At 50.7% G+C, this 25,672-nt stretch overlaps 2 protein-coding genes across 10 annotated transcripts in view; both read right to left on the reverse strand.

The window, feature by feature from the left end:
• Nucleotides 1-22,488, reverse strand: part of FGD2 (FYVE, RhoGEF and PH domain containing 2) — a 33,191-nt gene extending 10,703 nt beyond the window's left edge. For 2 of the 9 annotated variants that reach the window (XM_065544095.1, XM_005553134.5), the window contains exons 1-14: nucleotides 22,259-22,488; nucleotides 19,090-19,321; nucleotides 17,067-17,144; nucleotides 16,256-16,404; nucleotides 12,590-12,746; nucleotides 12,254-12,392; nucleotides 11,651-11,709; nucleotides 11,317-11,463; nucleotides 10,511-10,603; nucleotides 5,971-6,050; nucleotides 5,853-5,883; nucleotides 5,028-5,120; nucleotides 4,268-4,399; nucleotides 67-213 (exon numbers count right to left, since the gene is read on the reverse strand). In XM_065544095.1, the coding sequence (XP_065400167.1) occupies nucleotides 67-213; nucleotides 4,268-4,399; nucleotides 5,028-5,120; nucleotides 5,853-5,883; nucleotides 5,971-6,050; nucleotides 10,511-10,603; nucleotides 11,317-11,463; nucleotides 11,651-11,709; nucleotides 12,254-12,392; nucleotides 12,590-12,746; nucleotides 16,256-16,404; nucleotides 17,067-17,144; nucleotides 19,090-19,321; nucleotides 22,259-22,326 (1,605 nt within the window). In that variant the 5' untranslated portion in view covers nucleotides 22,327-22,488. Of the gene's footprint in view, nucleotides 1-66; nucleotides 214-1,641; nucleotides 2,815-4,267; nucleotides 4,400-5,027; nucleotides 5,121-5,852; nucleotides 5,884-5,970; nucleotides 6,051-6,782; nucleotides 6,895-10,510; nucleotides 10,604-11,316; nucleotides 11,464-11,650; nucleotides 11,710-12,253; nucleotides 12,393-12,589; nucleotides 12,747-16,255; nucleotides 16,405-17,066; nucleotides 17,145-19,089; nucleotides 19,322-22,258 lie in introns of those variants that run through there. The other 7 variants (XM_005553135.4, XM_045390790.3, XR_012433834.1 and 4 more) reach the window with 7 other exon arrangements.
• Nucleotides 2,822-4,263, reverse strand: LOC135970375 (uncharacterized; the record flags this gene model as incomplete). The annotated part of the gene is made up of 1 exon (XM_065543059.1): nucleotides 2,822-4,263. A coding segment is annotated over one exon (1,194 nt), but the record flags the coding sequence as incomplete, so codon positions are not given.
• Nucleotides 22,489-25,672: the final 3,184 nt, after the last annotated feature.

The raw sequence follows: 25,672 nt of genomic DNA on the forward strand, positions 1-25,672 counted from the left end.
GTGGTTACTGGGCACACATTCCCTGAAAAGAGGACGGATGGTGAGCATGGGGACAGTGGCCCTCACCTCCAGGATGCCCCGCCTCTTGTCCTCCTTGGCCTCAGGGAGCACGTTTCCAGTGAGGAACGTGTAGCAGTGGAGGCAGACTCGGTTTTGCCTATTGTCGTTATATTTCAGCTCGGCCCGGTAGTCGGAGCACCTGGCACACACCACCTGAGGAGGACACACACACGGGGGCGTGGGGCTGAGACCAGGCACCGGAGGGCTGGGCTCCTGCCTTGGCGGGCAGGTGGGGGCATGAGAGCAACCAGGAACTGGGGGAGGAAAAGAAAGCTTCGAGAGTGGAATGGAGGCAGAGCGGGAATGGTGCCCGATGCTGGTGAGGCCCAACTGCCTGGAGGCTGCAGTGCATGGGGGAGCTCAGACTCGGGGCTCTTAGGCTGAGAGTTCAAGACCCGGCCTCCATCACAAGGGCCATAACTTCTCTCTCCTCCAGGTTCCCTCCGAGTGAGGGTAACCGTGAACCCAAGGGCTTGCCCCAGACAGACCTCTGCATCTGATTCACTTTTCCAAGTGCTGTCCTCTCTGCCATCTCACCTGACTCTCCCAAAGACCCCCCCCAGGTAAGCAGGGCCCAGCTTTTGTCCTCTCCTGACCCTGAGAGCCACACTGTTAACTGGCAGACAGGCCCTCCACAAACAGGGTGTGTCTTTCAAGACCCACAGTTTAGCTTTAAGACTCAGGTGGACTTTGTATTCTGCGCCATCATGGAGTCAAGTGTATGTTCATCTAAAAATGATAGGCTGGTTGTTTTTACATGGGTACTCTGTGGAGCGGGGCCCACCCTCAGTTCACCACGAAGACATCCCCCCAAGGCTGACATGGATCATGCTGGGAGACCAGGTAAAAGGGGCCTGGGAAGACTCAGAGAGGAACTCTGGGTGCCTCAAGGCATGACTGCAAGGAAGACTTGGCACCACGGGGAGCCCAGATGTGGGCTTGGAGATGGAGCGCAGGAGAAAGGGGCAGAGCGGGGAGTGTTGTTCGTCAGGCAGCCCCAGCCCTCAGGGAGCTCCTCTGTGTGCCTAGCACAGAGCATGGCCTGGCAGGGATGTGGAGAAGAAGGCCTGGCCCTGCCCCACCCTGACAAGGATTCCCGTCTGGCAGGCAGGGGAGACAGAAACTGGCACCCGAACCACCGAAAGGATGACTCACTGGCTCAGCAGGCACGAAGGTCTGCACAGGCACGAGAAACCCACGGTCAGGGCACAGCCCCACACGGGGCTTTGGTTACCTTAGGAGCATTTTATTTTTTTATTGAGAGATTTCAATGTTTAAATATAATTAGTAAATTGTTTTCCTCTAACAACTTTTAATTTTGAAAAATTTCAAACCAACAAATTGAACAAATAATACAATGATACCACCCACTGAATTCACTAATTATTAACATTTGTGCCACATTTGCTCTCTGTCTGTCTCTATGTGTGTGTATTTTATTTTTTTCTGATCCGTTTGAGGATAAATGACAGTCATCATGACACCTCACCCTTATATATGTAGCTGGTGTCTCCTAAGAACAAGCCATTCTTCTACCTATCCACAGTGTCATGGTCACACTCAGGAAATTTCACATTGATACAGTATTATTATTTTTATTTTTTTGAGATGGAGTTTTGCTCTTGTTGCCCAGGCTGGAGTACAGTGGCGCGATCTGGGTTCACTGCAACCTCCACCTCCTGGGTTCAAGCGATTCTCCTGCCTCAACCTCTCGAGTTGCTGGGATTACAAGTGTACACCACCACACCCGGCTAATTTTTGTATTTTTAGTAGAGATGGGGCTGTTGGCCAGGCTGTTCTTGAACTCCTGGCCTCAGGTGATCCGCTCACCTTGGTCTCCCAAAGTGCTGGGATTACCGGTGTGAGCCACTGCACCCAGCTGATATAATATTATTATCTAGATATGTTACAAAATCAAATATCTCCCAATGGTCCCAAGAGCGACCTTGATGGCTTTATTTTACCCCAGAAAGAATCCAAGCAAGGATCATACCTTTAGTTTAGTTGTGAGAATGTTTTCTATCTTAAGCTGGAAGGCAGCTACATGGGTGTTGTTATTCTTTGTGCCTCTTTGTAGTTCACTATTTTAAGTAATTTTTAAAGAACTACTTTCAGTCACACGTGTGAATCAGTTCAACTCTTATTTACAGATGTGAATCACCAGGAACAGTAGCCAATCCCCACATCCTTTCTATTTGGCTTCGGGATGTTAACTCATCACTGACATCTGAATGCAGGTGTGTTCCCAGTCCTAGAAATGGACTGTGTCCTGATTGCAGTTTAACACGTTTTGGGGACACCTCCCTGACTGGCCCCAACCTGTCCAGCTAGACTCCTCCTGTCCTCTAGAGGTCATCAAAGACTGAGGTTGCAAAGGGCTTCTCTGTTTGCAGAGTAAACAGAGGGGGTTGTGATGTCAACAGAGTACAGCTCAAGTACAGCAGATGCTTAAAAAGCAAAGCGAGATCTGCCTCTGATAACGGGGCCTGGGTTGATAAGAGGAGGAACTGGAGGGACACAGTTCCTTCCTCAAGAAGCTGGTAGCTCACCTGCACTGGATGCCCTACCTGAGCTATGGAGGAGGGGGAAAGAGAAAGAGAAGGAGAGAGAAGGGAGAGAATGTTTTTTGGTTGAATCCTCACTGCCACACTGGAGGTGGGTTTCATGATCCCCATGGTGGAGGTAAGGAAACTGAGGCCTGAACCAGTAGGCAGAGTTGGCAACAGAATCCATCAGGTGCCAGGGTGCTGAGGGCTTGCAGAGAAGAGAGGACAGTTAGCCAAAGCAGGTAGAGAAGAGAGGATGACAGGGGTGGGTGGGTGCACAGTGGGCATGGGCCTGGTGTGGTGGTGGGGCAAGGCCTGAGGGGGTATGGGGCTGGATGACCCTCCACTGGAACTGGAGACCATTTCCTAGCTCTGGGTCTCAGGGTGATGGAAAATGATGATAAGAAGGCAGATAAATTCATAGGATCAGCTTCAGAGGTGCCTTGAACAAGTAATTAAATCCTCAATGGGTCTCATTTTCCCATTTATAAAACGGGAGCATAGCAGCCCCCTGAGGTGTGCTGTGAGGGCCAGATGAGCTAGTGCCCAACGCCACTGGGCTGCACTGGTTGAAGCCAGCAGATTTGGCCAGGATGGGGACAGCAGGGCCTGACCTGGGAGGGTAGAGGCCCAGGTGGGGCAGGTAGAGGCCTAAATGGGATAGGTGGAGGCCTGGGTGACACAGGTAAAAGCCTAAGTGGGACAGGTGGAGGCCTGGGTGACACAGGTGGAGGCCTAGGTGGGACAGGTGGAGGCCTAGGTGGGGCAGGTGGAGGCCTGGGTGACACAGGTAGAGGTCTAGGTGGGACAGGTAGAGGCCTAGGTGGGACAGGTAGAGGCCTAGGTAGGGCAGGTGGAGGCCTAGGTGGGGCAGGTGGAGGCTGAGGTAGGGCAGGTAGAGGCCTAGGTGGGACAGGTGGAGGCCTAGGTGGGGAAGGTGGAGGCCTAGGTGGGACAGGTGGAGGCCTAGGTGGGGAAGGTGGAGGCCTAGGTGGGACAGGTGGAGGCCTAGGTGGGGAAGGTGGAGGCCTAGGTGGGACAGGTGGAGGCCTAGGTGGGGAAGGTGGAGGCCTGGGTGACATAGGTAGAGGTCTAGGTGGGACAGGTAGAGGCCTAGGTAGGGAAGGTGGAGGCCTAGGTGGGGCAGGTGGAGGCCTGGGTGACACAGGTGGAGTCCTGGGTGGTGCAGGTGGAGGCTGAGGTGGGACAGGTGGAGGCCAAGGTGGGGCAGGTGGAGTCCTAGGTGGGGCAGGTGGAGGCCTAGGTAGGACAGGTGGAAGCTGAGGTGGGACAGGTGGAGGCCTAGGTGGGACAGGTGGAGGCCTGGGTGGGGCAGGTGGAGGCTCAGGTGGGAAAGGTGGAGGCCTGAGTGGGACAGGTGGAGGCCAAGGTGGGGCAGGTGGAGGCCTGGGTGACACAGGTGGAGTCCTGGGTGGTGCAGGTGGAGGCTGAGGTGGGACAGGTGGAGGCCTAGGTGGGACAGGTGGAGGCCAAGGTGGGGCAGGTGGAGGCCTACGTGGGACAGGTAGAGGCTGAGGTGACACAGGTGGAGTCCTAGGTGGGACAGGTGAGGCCTAAGTGGATCAAGGGGAGGCCTAGGTAGGAAAGGTGGAGGCCTGGGTGGGGCAGGTGGAGGCAGGAGTGCTGGCAGGAGTACTCACATAGCCGCAGGCCCGGCAGTGGTGGCGACGGCGCGTCAGAGCGTTGAAGGGCTCCTGGCAGCGCATGCACATGGTCACCATTTTGTCCCGGACCCACTGTGGTGCTCGGAGGCCCAGCTCCTCAGACTGCAGCTGTGGGTTAAGGGGAGTTGGGCAGGAATGGGCCCTTGGTGACCCTCTTCTGCCCATCCTCTGAGGACCGGAGGCCCTGTGTCCACCTGCTGTGGCAGGGATTCTGTGTGTTGGGCTTCCCTGGGGCTTTCACAGGAGGCTGACTGACCTGATCAAGGCCTTATGATAGATTAGTTACCATTATTCCCATTGTATAAGTGAGGAAACTGAGACCCAGAGAGGTCAAATGACTCAGCAGTCACCCAGCAAGCCAGAGTTGAGCTCAAATCTGAACTCAAACCACAGATATCCTCCCCAGCCCCTACCCCACTCACCTTCCATCTTCCCTGAGACTTTACATTTGTCAGATACCTTCAAACCCAAAACCCTGCTGCCCCCTGCGGCTACAGAGACATGAAACCCTTCCCCATGACAGCTGTACAGAGAGGCTCCCAAAGGAAGCGTTGCTAACGGGGAATGCTCAGGCACTGAGTCGGGGGATGCGCTGTGAGGGCTTCCCCTGGTCCCTTCAGTCTCTCCTGGCAGGTGACACTCCCTGTCCCTCCAAGCTGGTACAAGTAGAACAGAGAGGGAACAAGCTCTGATTGGGTTGGTGGCTCCAGCAACGGATGAAAAAGCTTTCATTTACCTCCTGCTCCTGGGTGTCTCCCTCAGGCCCCTGGGCCGCCGCCTTGAAGGTTTCATTCCGCTTCTCAATTTGGTCAACAGCTGCTTGGAAGGCCTGGGGTGCAGGGAGAGGGAGGATTGGGGCTTGAGGTGTGGGAGGGAGGGGTTGCTCCTCGGTCCATCCAGCCACACATGCAACAGACAGGGCTGAAAGCCCACTGGGTGCCAGACGCTGGATTCTACACACACACAGGCCACCTTATCAGAGGAGAAACTACCAACCCCAGGTTACAAATGTACAAACTGAGGCTCAGAGAGGGTAAGTGACTGGCCCTGGACTGCCCAGCTGGGCAATGAGAAGCAGCAAGATAGGAACCCAGATCTGTCTCCAAACTACCACAGAGCAGCTCCTTAGGAAGAGCAGGGAGCAGCTGGGCACACGCAGGTGTGGGAGCGTGCACACACACACGCACACACACACAAACACAGACACACAAACGTATACACACAAAGACACATACACACATGCACGTACACACACATACACACACATACACACAAACACATGCACACACATGCATGCACAGAAACACACATATACATAAACACACACATACACACATGCATGCACACACACAAACACACACAGACATGCACACACGGATGCACAAACATGCATACACACATGCACACACACACATGCATACACACACCACTCCCTGCCCCTCAGCCCGAATAGGCTAGGGAGAATCCCAGGAGCTTCATCAAGATAACCCATTACTGCGAAAGAAAAAAAAAAAAAAGAGAAAGGAAAAAGACTCCCGGAAGGCCTGGAGCGTTCCCATACCTGCATCCAGGAAATCTTTTCCTCCTGGGACCTGCTCGGAAAGTGAACACAGGTGTTGAGGAGATCAGCCCCTCCCAGTTTTCCCGCCTGGCCCTGGGCTGCCACCCAGCTGCTTTACCGGGCTTGCAGCTCCAGAGTGCGCTGCTTCCCAGACACCAGGAAGGAGTGGGGGAACTCAGCGTCCATCAGCTCCCGCACCTGCCAAGAGGAGGGAGGCAACCGGCTCAGACTCGCCATCCCCCGGGTCCCAGGCGCAGCACTGGAGAGGGGAGGGAGGTGGATTGTGCCCAAGGGACAATTCATATTCGAGAGACAGGGATGCAGAGCTTGTTCGCCACCTCCCTAATCCTGTTGAGCCAAGCAAATGCTCCTACAACTGGGCCTCCCTCCAAGCAAATGGACCTATGGCTCCTGGAATTTTAGCAGCAGCTAAGTTGACCCAGTGTGAGGTGGAGATGACAATTTCTGACAATAGATTCAACAAAAAAGGGGCAAAAGAAGGATTCCACCCCAGGTTTTCAGCACCCAAAGGTAAGATGGAAGAACATCTATTTCCATCCTACCCCCAGAGTCCTGTAAGCGCACTTCCTCCAGACAGCATGGAGAGAGATTTGCAAAGAGAACCGAAGACACAGGCCGAGAGCACAAGAGCCTCTGTGCGGGGGAACTTCGTTGCCATTCAATTCCTCGAACACTTGAACGCCTCTGCTGCCTCCCATGCGGTGGCCAGGTCTTTGCACACTTCCAGGGCGGCTCACCATAACCCAGACAGCACTGAGTACAAGCACATCCTTCCCCAGCTTAGTCCTAGTCTGCAGCCTCACTCCCCAGTCTTTGCCTTAGAGGGGGCTGATGTGATTTGGTATTCGATGCCCTTGGCACTGGGGAGGTGGTCATGTGGAAAGAGGTATTTGGGAAAGAGCCAAATACCTCTTTGTGTGCAAGGGATGAGGGGCTGGATCTGGCCAAAATGGGACAGACCTGTGGCTCACAGGCCAGTTAGGAAGCGACATCATAGACGGCCCCGGCCTGCCCAGGCGCACTGGAGAGACAAAAGAGGTTTCTAATTGAGTCAGGGAGAGGGGAAAGGGAAAAGAAGGGAGAAATCCCAGGTTTGCAGTCCAGAAATAGGAAGAAATATCATGTTTTTGACAGAAAAAAGGGAACTGGGAGCTCCTGACCTGAGGGTCTAGGCTGCCCCAGGGATGTTCATACAGAGGCTTCCAGCTCCCCAGCAGGTTTCGAGAGGAGTTTCCCAAGCTCTGCTAAGCTGAGCCTCAACCACTCTCCCCAGGGCTGGGTGAATTCAATCCCCTGCTAGTCCATACTGTACCTTTGTAATAATTAGAAAAGGACAGCCTTCCTCAAAACACTTTACTGACATCTGTTGGCAAACTGGCATAATACCTAGATATTGTTGGAACAAGACATTTGACTGCCATCTGCCGGACAATTCTCACCATAAATATACCATCTATGATATTGTATCAAAATCTGCTAATCTGCATTTGGCTGCAGAAGACAACCTCTTAGATGAGGTATCCTTGTGCAGTGTACAACCTGCACAACTGTACATGGAGCCTCTGGATATGTGTGCCCACACCCCTTCCTTCTTCCCAGGCTGGTCCTGTGTGGGATGGCAAAACTGCTAAGACCAAGTCAGACCTTGGGGAGAATCAGCTGCTGTGAACTAGGCCTCCCTGACACCTAGGAAGGAGGAGGCCAGGGAGTCATGGGCCAATAGGAACCATCATGATGGTCAAAGGCGAGATTTGCCTCCAAATCTTAGACTCAGAAAATAGTTCCTGCACAGAAGTAGGGTGAGTGGACAGCTCTGCGCTTGCCAAGCCCATGCCATCCAGGAGAGGGTGCTCTGCGGCTGCTGGAGTATCAGACATGCTAGCCAAGACTAGCAGACTCCAGAAACCCAGCACACACAGGGCCGGTGAGCTCTCAACACACACCCAAAGCATCTGATGCTCTCAGGCTCGGCTCTCTCTGTTTTCTCTCTATGACTCTGTTTTGGTTTCTATATTTCTTAGCCTTCCTATCTGTCGATCTCTATTTTTCTATGCCTGGGCCTCTGACAGTCCTTTGGCAGGGCCACCTGTCTCCATTTCTCTGTCTGTAGCTCTCCATAAACCTGCCTTTCTCAGCCTCATTCATCAAGGACTCCAGACATACAAGCCTGCACACGCCCTGGTCTATGGGACATTCTGGTCCCTTTAGGATGGAAAGCTAGATGCCAGGGCCAGGGCTGCACTGGTAAAAGACTTCAGTCAGCTCAGGTGTGGGGGTGAGCTGTGAACCCATGTTCCCTCATCAGCCTTCATCATTCCCAGGCTGCACGCCACCCCCAGGCCCTGGATTGCTCCAAATGCCAAGCAACCCCAGTCAGGAGCAGGGAACGGGCTCTTTTGCTGGGGTCTCTGGAGGCCCCAGGGGCTCTAGAGGGTAGAGCATTCTGGTTCAACTCCTGCCTGCAGCTCCCTTCTGGGGCTGAAGCAGGTAGGGGTGATGGTGGATGAGAGAGTGCCAAAATGGGCCACACCAGACCTCTGCTTCTTCCAGCCCCAGCCCTCAGGACACACCAGGACTCAGGAGCAAGCAGAGACGGGTGGTTAGGAAGCTTCTCTGACCATGTCCTCCATGATGCCAGAAATCCCATCAGAGGCTTTAACCCTCTGGATTGAAGCCTTAATAGGCGACAGCAGAGCGTGGTGATTAGATGCAGAAGCGCATCTAAAGTAACAAAGGTTACACCTGCATCTAAATCCTGGCTTGGTCACTCAAACTAGCATTTGCGATATGACCTTGAAGCAAGTTACTTAAGTTAGAAAGGTTTTCTAGGGCCTTGGTTTTCTCATGTTTAAAAATGGGATTAACTACAGATACACTCACACACAGGCAGGCTGTACCAGGCTATTCACTGCAGCCTCATTTGCAGCTGCTGACAACTGAAAACAATCTAAGTGTCTCTCAGCAGAAGACTGAAGAAATTCCGGTGCATCCGCACAGTGGGACGCAATGCAGCTGGGCAGAAGGATGAGGAAGCTCTCAAGTACAGGGACACCTCAGTCTCCAGCATTTGCAGTTAGTTAAAACAAGCAAAGTGCAGAAAAATGTGTAGAGTATACCACTGCTTCTGGTATAAATGAGGAAACAAGCCTATTATATATTATTTGTTTGCTAGGCGAAGGCCACCTCTGGAGGGCCTCACAAGAAGCAAGGGTTGCCTTCAGGAAGGGGACCTAAGGATAGAGTGGGAGGAGACTTTCTTTTTTTTTTTTTTTTTTTTTTTTGAGACGGAGTCTCTCTCTGTCACCCAGGCTGGAGTGCAGTGGCGCGATATCGGCTCACTGCAAGCTCCACCTCCCGGGTTCACGCCATTCTCCCGCCTCAGCCTCCGAGTAGCTGGGACTACAGGCGCCCACCACCTCGCCCGGCTAGTTTTTTGTATTTTTAGTAGAGACGGGGTTTCATCATGTTAGCCAGGATGGTCTCGATCTCCTGACCTCGTGATCCACCCGCCTCGGCCTCCCAAAGTGCTGGGATTACAGGCTTGAGCCACCGCGCCCGGCCGAGACTTTCATTGTATATATTTTTTATATTATTTGACTTTAGAATGTGTATAATCTGTATTTTTTAAGTAGTAAAATTAAAATATTTTTAAAAGATAAAAAACAGGCTGGGTGTGGTGACTCACACCTGTAATCCCAGCACTTTGGCTAAGGCAGGTGGATCACTTGAGGTCAGGAATTTGAGACCAGCCTGGGCAATGTGGTGAAACCCCATCTCTCCTACCAAAAATACCAAAATTGGCCGGGCATGGTGGCTTGCACCTGTAGTCCCAGCTACTTGGGAGGCTGAGGCAGGAGAATCACTTGAACCCAGGAGGCGGAGGTTGCAGTGAGCCCAGATTGTGCCATTGCACTCCAGCCTGGGCAACAGAGTGAGACTCCATCTAAAAAAAAAAAAAAATCCAAAAGATTCTAACAGCCCCTGCATCATGAGGCTGCTAGGAGGATCTGGTGGTCCCCCATGGGGACACCCAGTCAATGGGCTCCATGACGAACTACTGGCCCTGCTCATTTGCCATTATCTCTGGATGAAGTAGATGGGGACACACATAAGCCAGCCGCTGAGCTGACACTGGAGACCTTTCCTACTGAAAACGTGGTCTGTGCTCCTACAGTATCAGCGTACACTGCCCAGGACAAGTCTCATTTCACTTAATTCCCACAATCCTGCAGGTGGGGTCAGTTGTCTGTCCATCGTAACTGGGAGCTGGTTAGAAATGCAGGATCTCAGGCCCCCCACCACCTAGACCTCCTGACTCAGAACCTGCATTTTCACAAGATGCCCAGAGCATTCTCACATACATGAAAGTTTTCGAAGCAGTGGTATAAACAGTAGGGAAAGCAGAGAAAGGCCCAGCTGGCTCATGCAGTGCCCCAAAGGGAGGGCCAGGCCTGTGGGAAGCTGGGAAGGACGGGGCAGGAGGGCTAGGAGCCCAGAGGGGAGAGCTCTAGCCCCACACTCTTCCATCTCCACATTTGTCCAGGCCCTGCAGGGGTTTGGTTCTCTGATTGAGAACCTGGTTGGCCCCTCCTATTACTCCCTGTACTCAGTCCCACCTTTGAGGTGGAGCCTCTTACCTTCATCCCGGCCACGTCGATGCGGGTCCTCACCTGGAACTGGGCACCCACCTGGATCACCCTGGGCACGCAGTAGAGCAGCATGTTGTTGAACTGCAGGAGACACAGGTGTGAGTGGCCCGTGGCAGGGGCAGGGAGGACGGCTAGGTGGGGCCTCTCTGAGGGTGGGCTGAGCACCACTGGACCCCCTCCCCTTTGACCACACTCTGGCCAGCTCACAGGACGTCACAGGTGATGATGCGGGTGATGAGGAAGGGGCTGTCAAGCTCCCAGTTCCCCTAGGATGGTTACTGGAGGGTCACCCTACAAGGGACCCTAGCAGACCTTCAGAAACCTACAAGGCCTTTCTCAACAGGGGCTCAGGCTGGTAGGGGTTTACAAGAGGTTTTAGCTCCATCCCCCAGACCTCCAGGCGGGACCACCTTTCCAGATCTCAGGAGATTCCCCCAGCTTCTTCCATGCAAACCCAGGGCAGTTCTTCCTAGTAGCTAACCTTACTCCCTCCTGCTGTACACTCTCTAGAGCACAGATTAATACCACAGGCTTTGGAGCCAGACCAGGTTCAAACTCTGACTCTGTTGCTTCCTAGGACATGTCTGGGAAACCTGTAGGTTGGAAATCTCTGAGGCTTGGAGGCAGCAGGTGACCTGTCCAAAGTCATCTGGGTGCCAAAGCAAAAAAGGACAGAGAAGCGGTGTCTTCCCTGTCCCCCTGCAGTGCCAGGTAGAGGCCAGGCAGCATGACTCAGGCCAGAGTGGCTCCACTTCCCTCCCTGGTGTGGAGAGGAGCTCCCAGCACCCTCCTACCAAGAAAAGGTAGCGCTCCATGGGATCGTTGCGGCGGAAGGAGATCTTGAAGACCGGGCCCTCACGGAGCAGGGTGTTAGAAGGGTCTACTATGTCGTCCTCGAGGCCCAGGCGCTGGTACACCTCCCACAGGTCCTGCAGCCGCTCCTGGGGGGTTGGGGTGCATCCTCAGTCAAGTCTGGGCAGGGCTCACCTGCTTCTGGAAGGCTTGCCTTGTGGGGACGGGGATTGGGGTGTGAGAGCAAGGGCAGCAGTGGGATAGGTGTCATGGGTGGGACCAGGCTGAGACTTGCAGGGAGGGGGACAGGGCTCCAGGGGAGGGCGGGCTGCTCACCATCTCAGTGATGGCTGCATTGGAGTGCTGGGCAGCTGAGAAGATCATGTCCAGGGCTTCTGAAAGGGGCATGGCCAGAGTTTATTCCCTGAAAATCGGGGCTGGTGGCTGGGGCAGGAGGTCCTTGAAGTTCCACAAAGGGCCCTCAGGACCTGCCATGACAGCCCCCAGGAGCAGCCCTGCCTGTGCAGCCCAGCCATGGGGTGTCTGAATGGTGGCAGCCCCCCAGGGCTGAGAGACTAGAAGCCACTGAACGTTAGTCATTAGGTGTTTGGCTTTGGTGACTCTCACTGCTCCCCAAAACAAGCCAGACCTAGAGGGTATAATGGAAGGAATATGGGCTTTGGCATCATATAGGCATGGGTTCAAATTCCAGTTCTGCTACTTTCTGGCTGTGTGACCTTGAGCAAGTCACTAAACCTCTCTGGGTCTTAGTGTCCTCATCTGTGAAAAATGGCTAATGCTATGGATAATGTGTATGAAGTGCCAGCACTTGATGTTGATGACTGATGGTTGTCGTAACTATTTTAGCAGGAGCTCAATAAGTATATGGGAATGACTTAGGCCTCCCCAGCCCTCTGGAACCCCTGGGGGTGTCCTCACTCTGAGCATCGGCCCGGTCTGGGGCCTGGGCTGGCAGCTTCTGGACGTACTCCTTGAGCAGCAGCTCGTAGCGTGGAATTCTCTGCACTGGTTCCAGCATGTGGTGCTGCAGGGTCAGGCTGCCCGAAGCCTCACCGCTCTTGGGGAGGGATGTGGGGAACAACAGGGAGAGGGTGAGAGAAGGGAGGTGGGTCAGGCTGCCCCTGAGGGCCAGACAAGTGGGCAGGGACCTGTGGAAGCACCTGAGCCTGGGAGAGGCCCTAAATCACTCAAGGCAACCTGAGCCACTGCACGCTGGGAGTGGCAATGCTGACTCCAGCCCTCCTGCAGCCTCACCTGGATGCGAGTGAGAACCTCCTGGAAGAGTGGAGACTTCTCGGTCCAGGTGGCCAGCAGCTCAGCCGCTCGCTCAAAGTTCTTGACATACTCACCGTACATCTTCAGGAAGGGGGCCAGCTTCTGTATCACGTCGCCGATGCGGGGGTTGGCTGTCCTGCAGGGGGGGCACAGGGATTGCCCTCAGGCTAGAGACCTCCTCTCGACTCTAGGTAGGGCCAGGCGAGGCCAGGTTCCCTGAATCCCCCAAAGCAAGCTTTTCATGGCAATTCTGGGTGTGGGCGGGGCACAGGGGTGTCATCCTCACAAGCATGTGCCCCTCTACTCCTTAGACTATAAGCCTCCTGAGGCCAAAGGCTGTTCTGGTCCCAGGTTGGCCTCATCCACAAGGCCCAGCACAGTGTTGGGCCCACAGCAGGTGTTCAGTAATTGCTCAATGCTTCATTATGTAACAATAACAAGGGCCACCTGCCAAGCACTACCCAGAACATGCTGCATGTCTCATTCCATGTAATTCTCAAAACCCTGCAGGTGGGGACGGCCACTAGCCCATCTTAGAAGTGAGGAAGTGGAGGCTCAGAGGCGCAAGAACTTCTCCAGGATTGGCCGGCCACAGTGGCTTACACCTGTACTCCCAGCACTCTGGGAGACCTGAGGCAGGCAGATAGCTTGAGCCCAGGAGTTCAAGACCAGCCTGGGCAGCGTGGTGAAATCTCATTCCTTGCCCCCGACGCTAAAAAAAAAAAAATATATATATATATAATATATATATTAAAAATAATATATATATAAAATATACAAAAAACATAAAATAAAATAAAATATATAAACATAAAATGTTTTTATAAAACATTTATTTTATAAAAATAAATATAAAAAATATAAAAATATATTGAAATATATAAAATATAAATATATAAACATATATCAAAATATCAAAATATATAAATATATAATACATAAAAAATAAATATATAAAAATGTATTATATACAAATATATACATATAAAATATATAATATATAAATACATTAAATATATAAAAATATATAAATATGCATATATGAACATATACATATATAAATATGTATATATGTAAACATGTGTATTTAATATATAAATATATAAATATGTATATATTTACATATACATGTGTAAATATAAATAAGTAAATATGTATATTTATATGTTTATATATAAGTATATATAAATACGCATATATAAAAAGATATATAATATATTATATATTAAGTATATATTATATTATATATTTATACATATAAATATATTATATATAACATATAATATACTATATGTATATAATATACTATATGTTATATATAATATAAATATATAATATATATTATATATTATTTATATAATATATAAATATGTATTATATATTAAATATATTTATACATATAAATATATAAATATGTATTATATATTAAATATATTTATACATATAAATATATAAATATGTATTTTATATTAAATATATTTATACATATAAATATATAAATATGTATTTTATATTAAATATATTTATACATATAAATATATAAATATGTATTTTATATTAAATATATTTATACATATAAATATATAAATATAAATATATATTTTATATAACATTATATAATATATTTATATATTAAATATATTGTATGTAGTATATAATGTATATATTTATTTACTTATATATAAATAAGTAGATATACATATTTATATATTTATATATACATGTTTATATATTTATATATATTTAATGCATTTATATAATGTATATTATATATAATATATATTTTATATATAATATATTATATATAATGTATTATATATAATACATGTATTATATATATATTATATACACACACACACACACACAGAGAACTTTTCCAGGATCATCCCATGGCAGGACTTGCTAGAGCAGAGCAGCAAGGAGCCATGGCCTGGGAGTGAGGCTTCCTGAGCCTGATTCCTGAGATGCACAAATCATGCTAGCTGTGTTCCCGGGCACGTCACTTAACCTCTTTGTACCCTAATTTTCTCATTGAAAAAAATTGGAATGATGACAGGCGATCTTACAGGGTTTTTCTTTTCTTTTCTCTTTTCATGTCTTTTTCTTTTCTTTTTTTTTTTTTTAAAGACAGGTCTCATTCTGTCTCACAGGCTGGAGTACAGTGACGCGATTTTGGCTCACTGCAACCTCTGCCTCCTGGGTTCAAGTGATTCTCCTGCCTCAGCCTCCCCAGCAGCTAGGATTACAGGCACATGCCAAAGTGCCCGGCTAATTTTTTTGTATTTTTAGTAGAGACAGGGTTTCACCATGTTGACCAGACTAGTCTCGAACTCCTGACCTCAAGTGATCCACTCACCTCGGCCACCCAAAGTGCTGGGATTACAGGCGTGAGCCACCACGCCCGGCCTTTTCTTTTCTTTCTTTTCTTTTTCTTTTTCTTTTTTTTTTTGAAACGGAGTCTCGCTCTGTCGCCCAGGCTGGAGTGCAGTGGTGCGATCTCGGCTCACTGCAAGCTCCGCCTGCTGGGTTCACGCCATTCTCCTGCCTCAGCCTCCTGAGGAGCTGGGACTACAGGCGCCCACCACCTCGCCCAGCTAGTTTTTTTTGTATTTTTTTTTTTTTTAGTAGAGACGGGGGGGTTTCACCATGTTAGCCAGGATGGTCTCGATCTCCTGACCTCGTGATCCACCCGCCTCGGCCTCCCGAGCTGGGATTACAGGCTTGAGCCACCGCACCCGGCCTTCTTTCTTTTCTTTTCTTTTCTTTTTTTTTTAAGTCAGGGTCTCTCTTTGTCACCCAGACTGGAGTGCAGTGGGACGATCATGGCTCACTGCAGCCTCGACTTTCTGGGCTCTAGCAATCCTCCAACCTCAGCCTCCTGAGCAGCTGGGACTACAGGTGTCTGCTACCACGCCTGGTTAAGTTTTGTATTTTTGGTAGAGATGGGGTTTTACCATGTTGCCCAGACTGGTCTCAAACTCTTGAGCCCAAGTGATCCACCCTCCTTGGCCTCCCAAAGTGTTGGGATTACAGGCGTGAGCCACTAAACCCGGCTATTCTTTTCTTAAAAAAAAAAGAAAAAAAAGAGTTTATTATAAATGTTTTAAGCAATCAATATATCACTAGGTTTAACCATTACTAACATTCTTCTTTGCCAAAGATCTTAAAGGACATCCTAGACTCCGTGGCAAACTATATAATGCAAGTAACTTCACTGCTAAATGCTTTAGTAGCCGTCTCTGAAAACAAGACGGTTTCTTGCACAACCATGATGCCATCATCACACAGCAGGCTGATATGAAGATTGAGTGAGTTAATAGGTGGAAAGCCCAAGGTCAGGCCTGTAGGAAGCCCTCAGTTAGCACTGGCTATTTTCACTGTTCCCAAAGTCACTTGGTCACTTGACTTGGCCAGGTCCTGATCCACCCCTTTCCCCAGGAAGCAGTCTGTACACATACAGCCTCTCAGGGCGCGTTCACCCAAGCCCCTCACTGTGCAGACAGACCAAGCCCCGCGGAGGAGACTGTCACGGCCACACAACAAGGGCCTGGCCCTAGGAGCTGAACCCAGTGCCCTGGGGGCTCTCCCCACCTCCACCTGGCCAGGGCTTGGTCTGAGACCTCAGGGGCTCCCAGAGGACCTCACCAGTCATCCAGGCGCCGCTGCAGCTCTGGGAGGAAGAACTGAGAATGGAACTGATAGATGGAGGAGATGTTGGAGAAGATGACCCTGACCACGTCCTCGGGGAAGGCCTTGCTCCTGCGGGCCGCCCTCAGCAGCTCCTGGAAAAACACCTGTAGCCGCCACCACTGGTCACTCACTGCAGTGACAGGGAGCCACCCACACACCAGCTTGGGGGAACTAGGGTCCCACCCAGCCTACTGCATGCTTCCACCTTCCTGATCTCCTGGCATCCTCACAGCAACCGCAGGAAGAGAAGGCAGGGGAGGCTGTGTTCTGGCCACTTTACAGAGGGGCAAGGCAAAGCCTAGAGATGCAGGGACTTGGCCAAAGACTGGAAGCTGATGAATGCCATAAACAGGCCCAACCTGGGTCTATGGAGGTCTTGGACTTCATCAGAATAGAGCTCCCTGCGACGATGAATAACCCTCTAGCCTTAGGGGTCCTTAAAAACTATGAAAGGTAAGGTCGTTGTGAAGTTGTGGGCATTGAGATGACAGATGAGGATACTGTGCAGGCCTGCAAGGGCCAGATGATGTGTTCTCTGCTATACAGGGGCCAGCCTGGGCACCACGGGCAGAATAGGGAGTGCTGTTAACAAGACCTCCTGATTCTACCCCAACCCCAGTCGTTGAGGTTAAAGGGCTAAGGCTTCCTGGAAGCCTTAGCCAGGGGTCCTGACTCAGCTCTGGTGAGTGGGGTGGGAAGGCTGAGAAGGGGTCGGGTGAGGAGACCCAGGGCTGGGGCTCTGGAGGGGGGTGTCCTGGCCACTGGCCTGGTCTAGCAGGTGGAGGCGTGCCACGTAGGCCTGCTCTGTCTCCAGCAGCTCCTGGACGATCTTCTTCTCTGGCTCCTGCGGATGATTGGAGGGGAGAAAAGAAGAAAAAGGGGAAAGACAGCTTTGGTCTCCTCTGATGGGGACCTCAGTTCAGTCTCCAAAGTTGCTGCAGTGAAGCACACCTCCCGGGATTCATGCCCTCCCGCAGTGCATCTGGGCCGGCCCTGGGATGGCTTTCACAGAGAATGCAGCTGAGTAAGGCTGTGCCAGTTCTCAGCCTTAGCCTTAAGAGGCCCGGAAGCTTCCACCTGTGCTGTCTTAGGAGCTGTGAACACTACATCAAGGGGTCTGGCACCTCTGATAGGGAGACCTCATGGACAGGCCACGTGGAGAGGAGAGGCCTGGAGAATACACGGAGAAAGAGCCCAGCCCTGCCAGCATCCCAGCTGAGCCCAGTCTTCTGGCTGTCCCTGCCCAGATGCCAGACTTGCGAGCTGAGCTGTCTTGGGCATTCGAGCCTCAGCCGCCCTCTGACTGCAGCTACTTGAGAGACCCTGTTAGGAACTAAACTGTGTCCCCCAACCAAATCCCTGTGTTGAAGCCCTAACCCCCAATGTAAGTGTATTTGGAGATGAGGCCTTGAATGAGGTAATTGAGGTTAAATGGGATGATAAGAGTAGGGAACTAAACTGGTAGGATTAATGTCAGAAGAGGAAGGCACACCAGGGATGACAAAGAAATGGCCATGTAAAGACACACTGAAAAAGTGGCAGTCTTCAAGCCAAGAACAGAGACCTGCCCAGAAATCAAACCTGCTAGCACCTTGAACTTGGCCTTCCAGCCTCTAGAACTGTGAGAAAATAAATGTCTGGTGTTGAAGTCTGGGGTATTTTGTTACGGCAGCCCAAGCAGAATCATACAGACCCCCAAGTGAGGCCAGTAGAGAAACCTCCCGGCAGCATCCCAGGCAACTCACAAAATGTGAGAAATAATAAACAGTTACACTCAGCCCCTACATTTTTTCTGTTTTTTTTGTTTTGTTTTGTTTTGTTTTGTTTTTTTTTTTTTGAGACAGAATCTTGCTCTGTCACCCAGGCTGGAGTGTAGTGGCATGATCTCAGCTCACTGCAACCTCCACCTCCTGGATTCAAGTGATTCTCCTGTCTCAGCCTCCTGAGTAGCTGGGATTACAGGTGCCCGCCACCATGCCCAACTAATTTTTGTATTTTTAGTAGAGACAGGGTTTCCCTGTATTGGCCAGGCTGGTCTTGAACTACTGACCTCAGGTGATCCACCCACCTCGGCCTTCCAAAGTGCTGGCATTACAGGCATGAGCTACTGTGCCCGGCCAGCTGCTACATTTTTGAGAGGTTTGTTCAGCAGTGATTGAAAACCAGGACACATCACTACAACCACCATCCCCATTTTACAAATGAGGAAACGGGCACAAAGAGACTCAAGTGACTTGACCCAGGACACACAGTTAGTAAGCAGAAGTGCTGGGATGTGACTCCAGGGAATTTGGGTGCACAGTATTTGCATGTCAACCCTTGAACTCTACAGATGAGAAAACTGCAAGCCACAGAAGAAATCAGACCGGGCTTTAGTCTAAGGGCAGGACAATTCACACTCAGACCTCTATTTCTAGGTTGAGATTGTTGTCTCCTCCAGTGGGTAAACTGAGGTCCCACCTGAGAAGAGTATCAGGTTCACAAGCTGGAGACTGTTCCAAGCTGTGTGGCCTTGAATAAGTTCCTTAAAACTGTCTGTGTTTCAACTTCCTTGTCCAAAAACCTCCTACACGAGGGACTCGCGAAGTGATCCAGCACAGTCCGTAGCAGGCAGTCAGTGAATCAAAGACCATTAAGCATGGGGAAATCTAGCTCCCAGCTGACCTCTGGTCACACAAGATCCCCACCTGGGGAACAGCTGGCTCTGGCTAGGGAAGAATGTGTGGAGGAGAGGTCAGGGAGAGCTCCCCACCACAGCACCCCACACCTCTACCTCAGCCCTCAGGCACCTGCATCCCCGATCCTGAGAGGGTCACAGGCTGGCAAGATTTCCTCCAGGCTCCACTGGACAGCTTGTTCTTCAGGGAGCTCAGGTACCTCCCGCTGACTGTCCTGGGCTCAGACCCCATGGCCTCCCCAACATTCAGCTTCTCCCACGGTCCTGGGGACCTGGGAGGCCTGCACTCAGGGTGGTGATGCGCGTCCTCTAGCCTGTGGCCTCTGGGTGCTGCTTCTGGAGTCCTGAGGAGAAGAGACAGACCTGAGGGTTTCCTCCCTGGAGAACAGGGAAAACATGAGCAAGTCCCTGGTGTGGATGTGGTTGCCTGGTGCAAATCTCCAGTGCAGGGAACCCTGGGTGCCTGGCTTTCTTTGGAAACATGCTAAGTAAGACTTTCACTTCTCTCCCAACACATTCTTGGGAGGAACTCAGTGTTCAAAATGAGTCAGGGTGGACTGTATTTTATTTTCTGGGGAACTACATACTTCCTTGTTTAAAATGAAACCACAGTGTCCAGGAATCCTTTCTGTATATAGGGGTTTTTAAGCGGTACCCCCTGGATCATCCTCACCTTTGGACCTCACCTCTGTTTTCAGTTTCCACATCGGTAACCTATACATCAAGGGAAGGTGGGAGCCACAGAACAATCTAAAGTGAGAGAAGGCCTGCAAAAGCTGGGGCTTTTCAATGGGATCAACACTCTCCACATGTACAGAAGCAGGAAGACCCAGCCCAGCAGCAGATTCTCTGTTCTCCCAGGGATGGGCCTTCATAGGGCACCTTTATTGCCCTGTGTACTGGGTTCTGCAAGCCAGTCAAATTCTTTAGGTAACAGAGCCCACCCTTGCTGAATATACCCAGCGTTGCCCTCAGTGTGGAAAGGCTCATGATGACAGCACAGGGCAGGCATCCTTATGAGAAAGACAGGCCAGGAAATGGAAGGCCAAACAAATGCGAAATCTCAAAAACTCCACGAGACAGGTTTTCATTACCCATGTTTTGCAGTCAAGGAAACTGAGGTCTTGATAGGATAAGTAACATGCGGCTCGGAAGTGGCAGAGGTGGGATTCAAATCAGGCAACTGCTTCCTGAGCCTTCACCCTAACCTGCCCCTCCCCATTTGAGTAAAGGAGAAACAGGTCCGCAGAGTCAAAGTAACTTGCCCCAACTGACACATTTGGGTTTGTGGCAGTGAGAGCATTGGGACCTAGTGCTGTGTGGCTACTCCAAGGCTCTCCCACCCCTCCCTGGCATCCCAGTCCCTGGTTCCTCAGCCTATGGGTCTGCAGCTCATGGGCGTTGCTGGTTCTCAGGCTTTCTGTTCTACATGTGGTTTCAGGTTCTGCATTTCTGTTCTAGTGCCCCTGGCCAGCTTCTGTTTCCTCTTAGACCCCTCAGTTTCAGATCAGCTGAGGTGCTGGAGACCTCATAAAGAAGCCCAGGCCAAGGCAGTTGGCATGGGTCCCCTCACTCAGTAAGGAGTGGCTCTCACCCTCTGGGACCTAACTCCCGTCTAAGGGCTGCCTGCTCCTGCAGGGGTGTCACCTGGGCAGAGCAGAGCATGCTGAGGGGCTCCACCCAAGTGTGCCTAGTCCACATCAAGCATGTTGAGTGAGGTGGTGCCATCCACTCACACCCAAGGGGGTGGTGGGCAAGGCGGCTCCCAAGAGCTGTCCTTGGTGCTGAACAGGACGAGCTTGGCAAAGACCCCGGGAAAAGCAGGGGAGAATCACCCACCTCAGGAAGTTGAAGACTTCTAGGTCTACATCTATGCCACCTCCACCCTGAAGCCTACAGGAAACATTGCCTGCTATGAGTGCCCTCAGTACAGCATCCGGGTCATTCCTAGGACATCTATTGTCTTGCATCGATTGACCTTGCATCATGGTTATTGGATGAGTTCAGCATCCAAATATACAGAAATGCTTCTTCATCCTCTACAGTTCCTGTAGGATGCTGTCCTGTGCCTCCCATGTCCCTCCTTCAGGAGTGAGGGCTCCCCACACCATCCCCACCAGCTGCTGGTAGTACTGGGGGCTGACGGGTAATTTATTGGCTGAGTCCCTCTCTGGTAGTCACTCTCTGGAAGAAAGAGCTGCCTCACCCAGAGTCTCTTGTCCAGTTCACATGGAGATACAAATATGCAGCCCTCTGCCTCAGTTGGAACAACCAAGAGGCGTCCCAGCTCCAGAGCTCCCTGGGACAGGCTGAGGCCTCTGTGGCAGGTGCACTGCAGTTCAGAATCTCCCCCTGCCCAGCCCTGCTTCCCTCACACCCACAGCTGTTGTTCCCAAAGCTCTCCCTGATAAACCACCTGTGGCAAACCTCCGTCTGAGTCTATATCCAGAAAACCCTACCTGGGATAGCCCCTAACACAGTCCTGAGCTTAAGAAATGCCTGCAGAATGGATCGATGCCGCGTATAACATACAACACACACACACACACGCGCACACACACAAACACACATGCTCCCAGGGCTACCAATGACTCCACGCATTTGGCCCAGCCTTTTCCCTCCAGACAGACAGCCCAGCATTGCCCCAGATACTTAACTTAAAGCACTTGGCATCCTCACCTCTCTGTGTCTCCATTTCCTCATCTACAAGATGGGAACAGACATAGAATCTACCCCTGTTAGGCTCAATGATTAAATTAAATGAGTAGGGACATGAGCCTAGAGTAGGGAGTACCCTATCAGTAGGCTGCCCATACATTCTGGTTTGCCTCATATGGTCCCAGCTTTGCCTGTAATGTCTCCCCTGCAACCACCACATTTTATTGGCATTTACTTTCAGTTTCAATTGTGTGCTGAGTGACAAATTATATGGCTATCCTAATCATAGGGAGTGAATGCTTGGTGAATAGCCACTTTTTCTGTGAGGTGCTGGCAGGCATTGGGTGAGGTCCTGTGCCCACACACAGGCTTTGATCTGCCCGTGCTTGCTCGTAACCACGCCTGTCTGGACTCTCCCAACACATACTGGCACTCTCACACCTGCCTGGCTCCTGGTGTCCCACCAACACTCTCCCATGCTCCAAGGAATCTGTGACCAAGGAACGTGGGGCTGCCCCAGCAGGAGGAGGGTCCAGGGCACGGCCCAGGGAGAGAGCTGCCAGAAAGGTTGGAGGGTGGCTGCCAGCCCACCATGGTGACCCTCCCAGCCCAGCCGCCCATACCTGCTATTCTCAAACACAGTGACCAGGTTGGACACAGACGCCAGCTTCTCCTCACTTGCCTCCTTCATCCTGCCGGTTTCCGGGGTGGATCTCAGCTACCCTTGAAGCAGAGAGAGAGGCCTCCAGCTAGCACATGCAGCCACCTTGGCCTGGGACAGATAGGCTAAATCACCCGTGAATCTGTTCTCATCTTTCTTGAGGCTCAGCAGGTCTGCTCTTGGCTTCAGAGTGAAGAAAGAGGAAGTGGTCCCAGAGCCACAGCCCTGCAGGGGAAAGGCCAGCGCTCCCGCAGTGGGAGGAGCCTACTCGGGCCCCACCTCTCCCTCATGGGGGCTGACCTTTCACGCCTGTAGACCCCAGTTCCAGAAGCCACCTAAGAGGTGGCAACAGGGCCCAGAGGTAGTTTCTGGAGCCCAGTCTGGGCTGGTGCAGTGGCTCGCACCTGTAATTCCAGTGCTTTGGAAGGCGGAAGCAGGAGAATTGCTTGAGCCTAGGAGTTCAAGACCAACCTGGGCAACATAGTGAGACACCGTCTCTAAAAAAAAAAAAAAAGTCCACCTGGAGCCAGACCCTTGGCTGGTTTCTTGGCCTAGTGGTTCCAGCCAACCACACTTTCTCCCTCGGGGGTCCAGTGGCTTTTACTTGATCTCTTTCTCAACACCTTTTCTGCATCTGCCCCTGCTCACAGCTGTAAGGAAACAGCGTCTTTTTTATTCTTTAGAGACGAAGTGCAGTGGTGGGATCTCAGCTCACTGCAGCTTCTGCCTCCCAGGTTCAAGCTATTCTCCTGCCTCAACCTCCCAAGTAGCTGGGATCATAGGCGCCCACCACCATGTCTGGCTAATTTTTTGTATTTTTAGTAGAGATGGGGTTTCACCATGTTGGTCAGGCTGGTCTTGAACTCCTGACCTCAGGTGATCCTTCTGCCTCGGCCTCCCAAAGTGCTGGGATTACAGACGTGAGCCACCGTGCCTGGCCAGGAAACAGCTTCTTTTATTTAAAATAATCGCAAACCTGGTAAGGGTGGCAGGGAGTACTGTGATGTTCCCACCTCCCCACCGGGGTTCTCTCGTTTTAGTTGTTGCTGTCATCACCTCGTTACCCCAAGGGAGGGCGGTTTCCTCCCTGAAACTCAGAGGATAATAACAGCTAACATACACTCTTTTTTGTGCTTTATGAGTATTTTCTTATTTAATCCTATAACGACCTCATGAGGTAGGTACTACTCCTATCCCTGTAGCAGGACGAGCCGTAGACAAAACTCCTCAGACACCGGATTAAAGAAGGAAGTGATTTATTCGGCCGGGAGCATCGGCAGATTCGCATCTTATGAGTCAAGTTCCCTGGAAAAGAAATTCTTGGCCTTTTTAAAGGCTTACAACTTTAAGGGGTCCACGTGAAAGGGTCGTGATAAATCGAGCAAGCGTGGGAAACGTGACTAGGGGCTACATGCATCAGCTAACAGAACAAAAAGTTTTACAATGCTTTTTTCATACAGTGTCTGGAATTTACAGATAACACAAGTAGTTTAGGTCAGGGGTTGATGTTATTATTATTACTTTTTTTTAACTCCTAGGGCCGGGTGGTGGTGCTAAGGTTGTCTGGCTATTTATCTTACTTTTGTTTTTTTCCAACTTTTTGCTTTCTCTCTCCTCCTGTCTTGTGAACTAGGCAAGGTGGGGGAAGGAGGGCAGCAGTAGTAGTAATGGTCTCCTTTCTTATCCCCACTTTACATAGGAAGAAACAGAATCAGAGAGATTAAGTAACTTGTCCAAGGTCACCCAGGAAGAACAGAGAAGCTGGATTTCCAAAGCAAAGGTGGGTGTCCTACAGTTCCAGCAAAGGTTCACTGGGAGCCTGGATGACCATGTTCTTGCTGCTCCATCCCCAGGCCTCCCTGCTCCTAGGACATTGGGTTGTCTTTGCCTGAGGCCTCCTGTACCACCTGGTCTCCCGGCCTTTGCAGAACAAATGGCCGCTGCCTCTGTTCCCCTCCTTCAAGCCCCACAGTCCATTCAGGGCCCTCCCACTGGGCTCTGGTCCAGCCAGGGCTCTCCATTGAGCCTGGTATTTGTCCTGAAATGCAGGGCCTGAGCCTCGGTGTTCTTGGTACGTGAAGCTCTGGCACAGCTTCGCGCTCCAGCAACTGTGAACCCCTGGGGCTTCACATGCCCAACAGCTGCCCTCACCCCGAGCTTTGCCTGAGTGGTTTCTCTCACCAGATGCCGGGCTCCTGCCCCAAACCCTAAGTCTCACTAATCCTCTGTTTTTATTTTTTACTTTTTATTATGGAGAATTTAGAACATATGCAAAACTAGACAGAATTGTATAATGCATCCCATGAACCCCTAATCCAGACCATACAAACCTCAACTCACAGCCAGTCCCCTGTCCCTGCTGCAGTCACATCAACTCTGCCTTCTCATGTCATTGTGAAGAAAATCCCAGATGTCAGATGACATTACCCATAAACATTTTAGTGTGTTTCTAAAAGATAAGAACTCTTTTTTTTTTTTTTTGAAACTGAGTCTTGCTCTGTTGCCAGGCTGGAGTGCAGCGGCGTGATCTTGGCTCACCGCAACCTTCACCCCCCTGGGTTCAAGCGATTCTCCTGCCTCAGCCTCCTGAGTAGCTGGGACTACAGGCGTGAGCCACTACACCCAGCTAATTTTTGTATTTTTAGTAGAGAAGGAGTTTCACCGTGTTGGCCAGGCTGGTCTCAAACTCCCAACCTCAGGTGATCCACCCGCCTTGGCCTCCCAAAGTAGTGGGATTACAGGCGTGAGCCACCGCGCCCAGCCAAGAACCCTTTAAATAACTAAATATACACACACACAAATGTATATGCATATATACACCTGTATAATAGTAATATTGTTTTATACAGACATACATGTTTTACATGATATAGCCATGTGTATATACATATGAAATAATATTACCATTATCATACCCCAAGAAATATTTAGCAGTAATTCCTCAATATAATTAAATATCCAGGAAACATTCCAAGTGCCAATTCCTCATAAATGTTAAATTAAAAAAAAAAATCAGAATCCAAATAAGGTCCACACATTCCCTGAGCTGTTACATGGATGAATTCACTTTTCATCCACAGGTTTCCCTGGTTCTCTCTGTTTTCCCACACAGTATAGTGGAGGGGACACTGGGTTGTTTGTCCTATAGATCCCACAGCCAGGACTTTGCCCACTGCAGCGCCATAGCCTGGATTTCCTGTCGATGGTAGTTAGGTCTAGAGGCTCGGTCAGAATCACCCTTAAATGCCACTTCCCTGGCTGGGGGTGCCTCCCTCCCTGGTGTTCCTCTCCCGGGTTTCCTCCTCTGCCTCCCACCAGTCTGTCTGCTCACTGCCTGGCTTGCTCCCTCCAAGCAGGCATACCTTAGCATGTGCAC

The sequence above is a fragment of the Macaca fascicularis genome, chromosome 4, assembly GCF_037993035.2.
Source record: "Macaca fascicularis isolate 582-1 chromosome 4, T2T-MFA8v1.1".
Taxonomy (NCBI): Eukaryota; Metazoa; Chordata; class Mammalia; order Primates; family Cercopithecidae; genus Macaca; species Macaca fascicularis.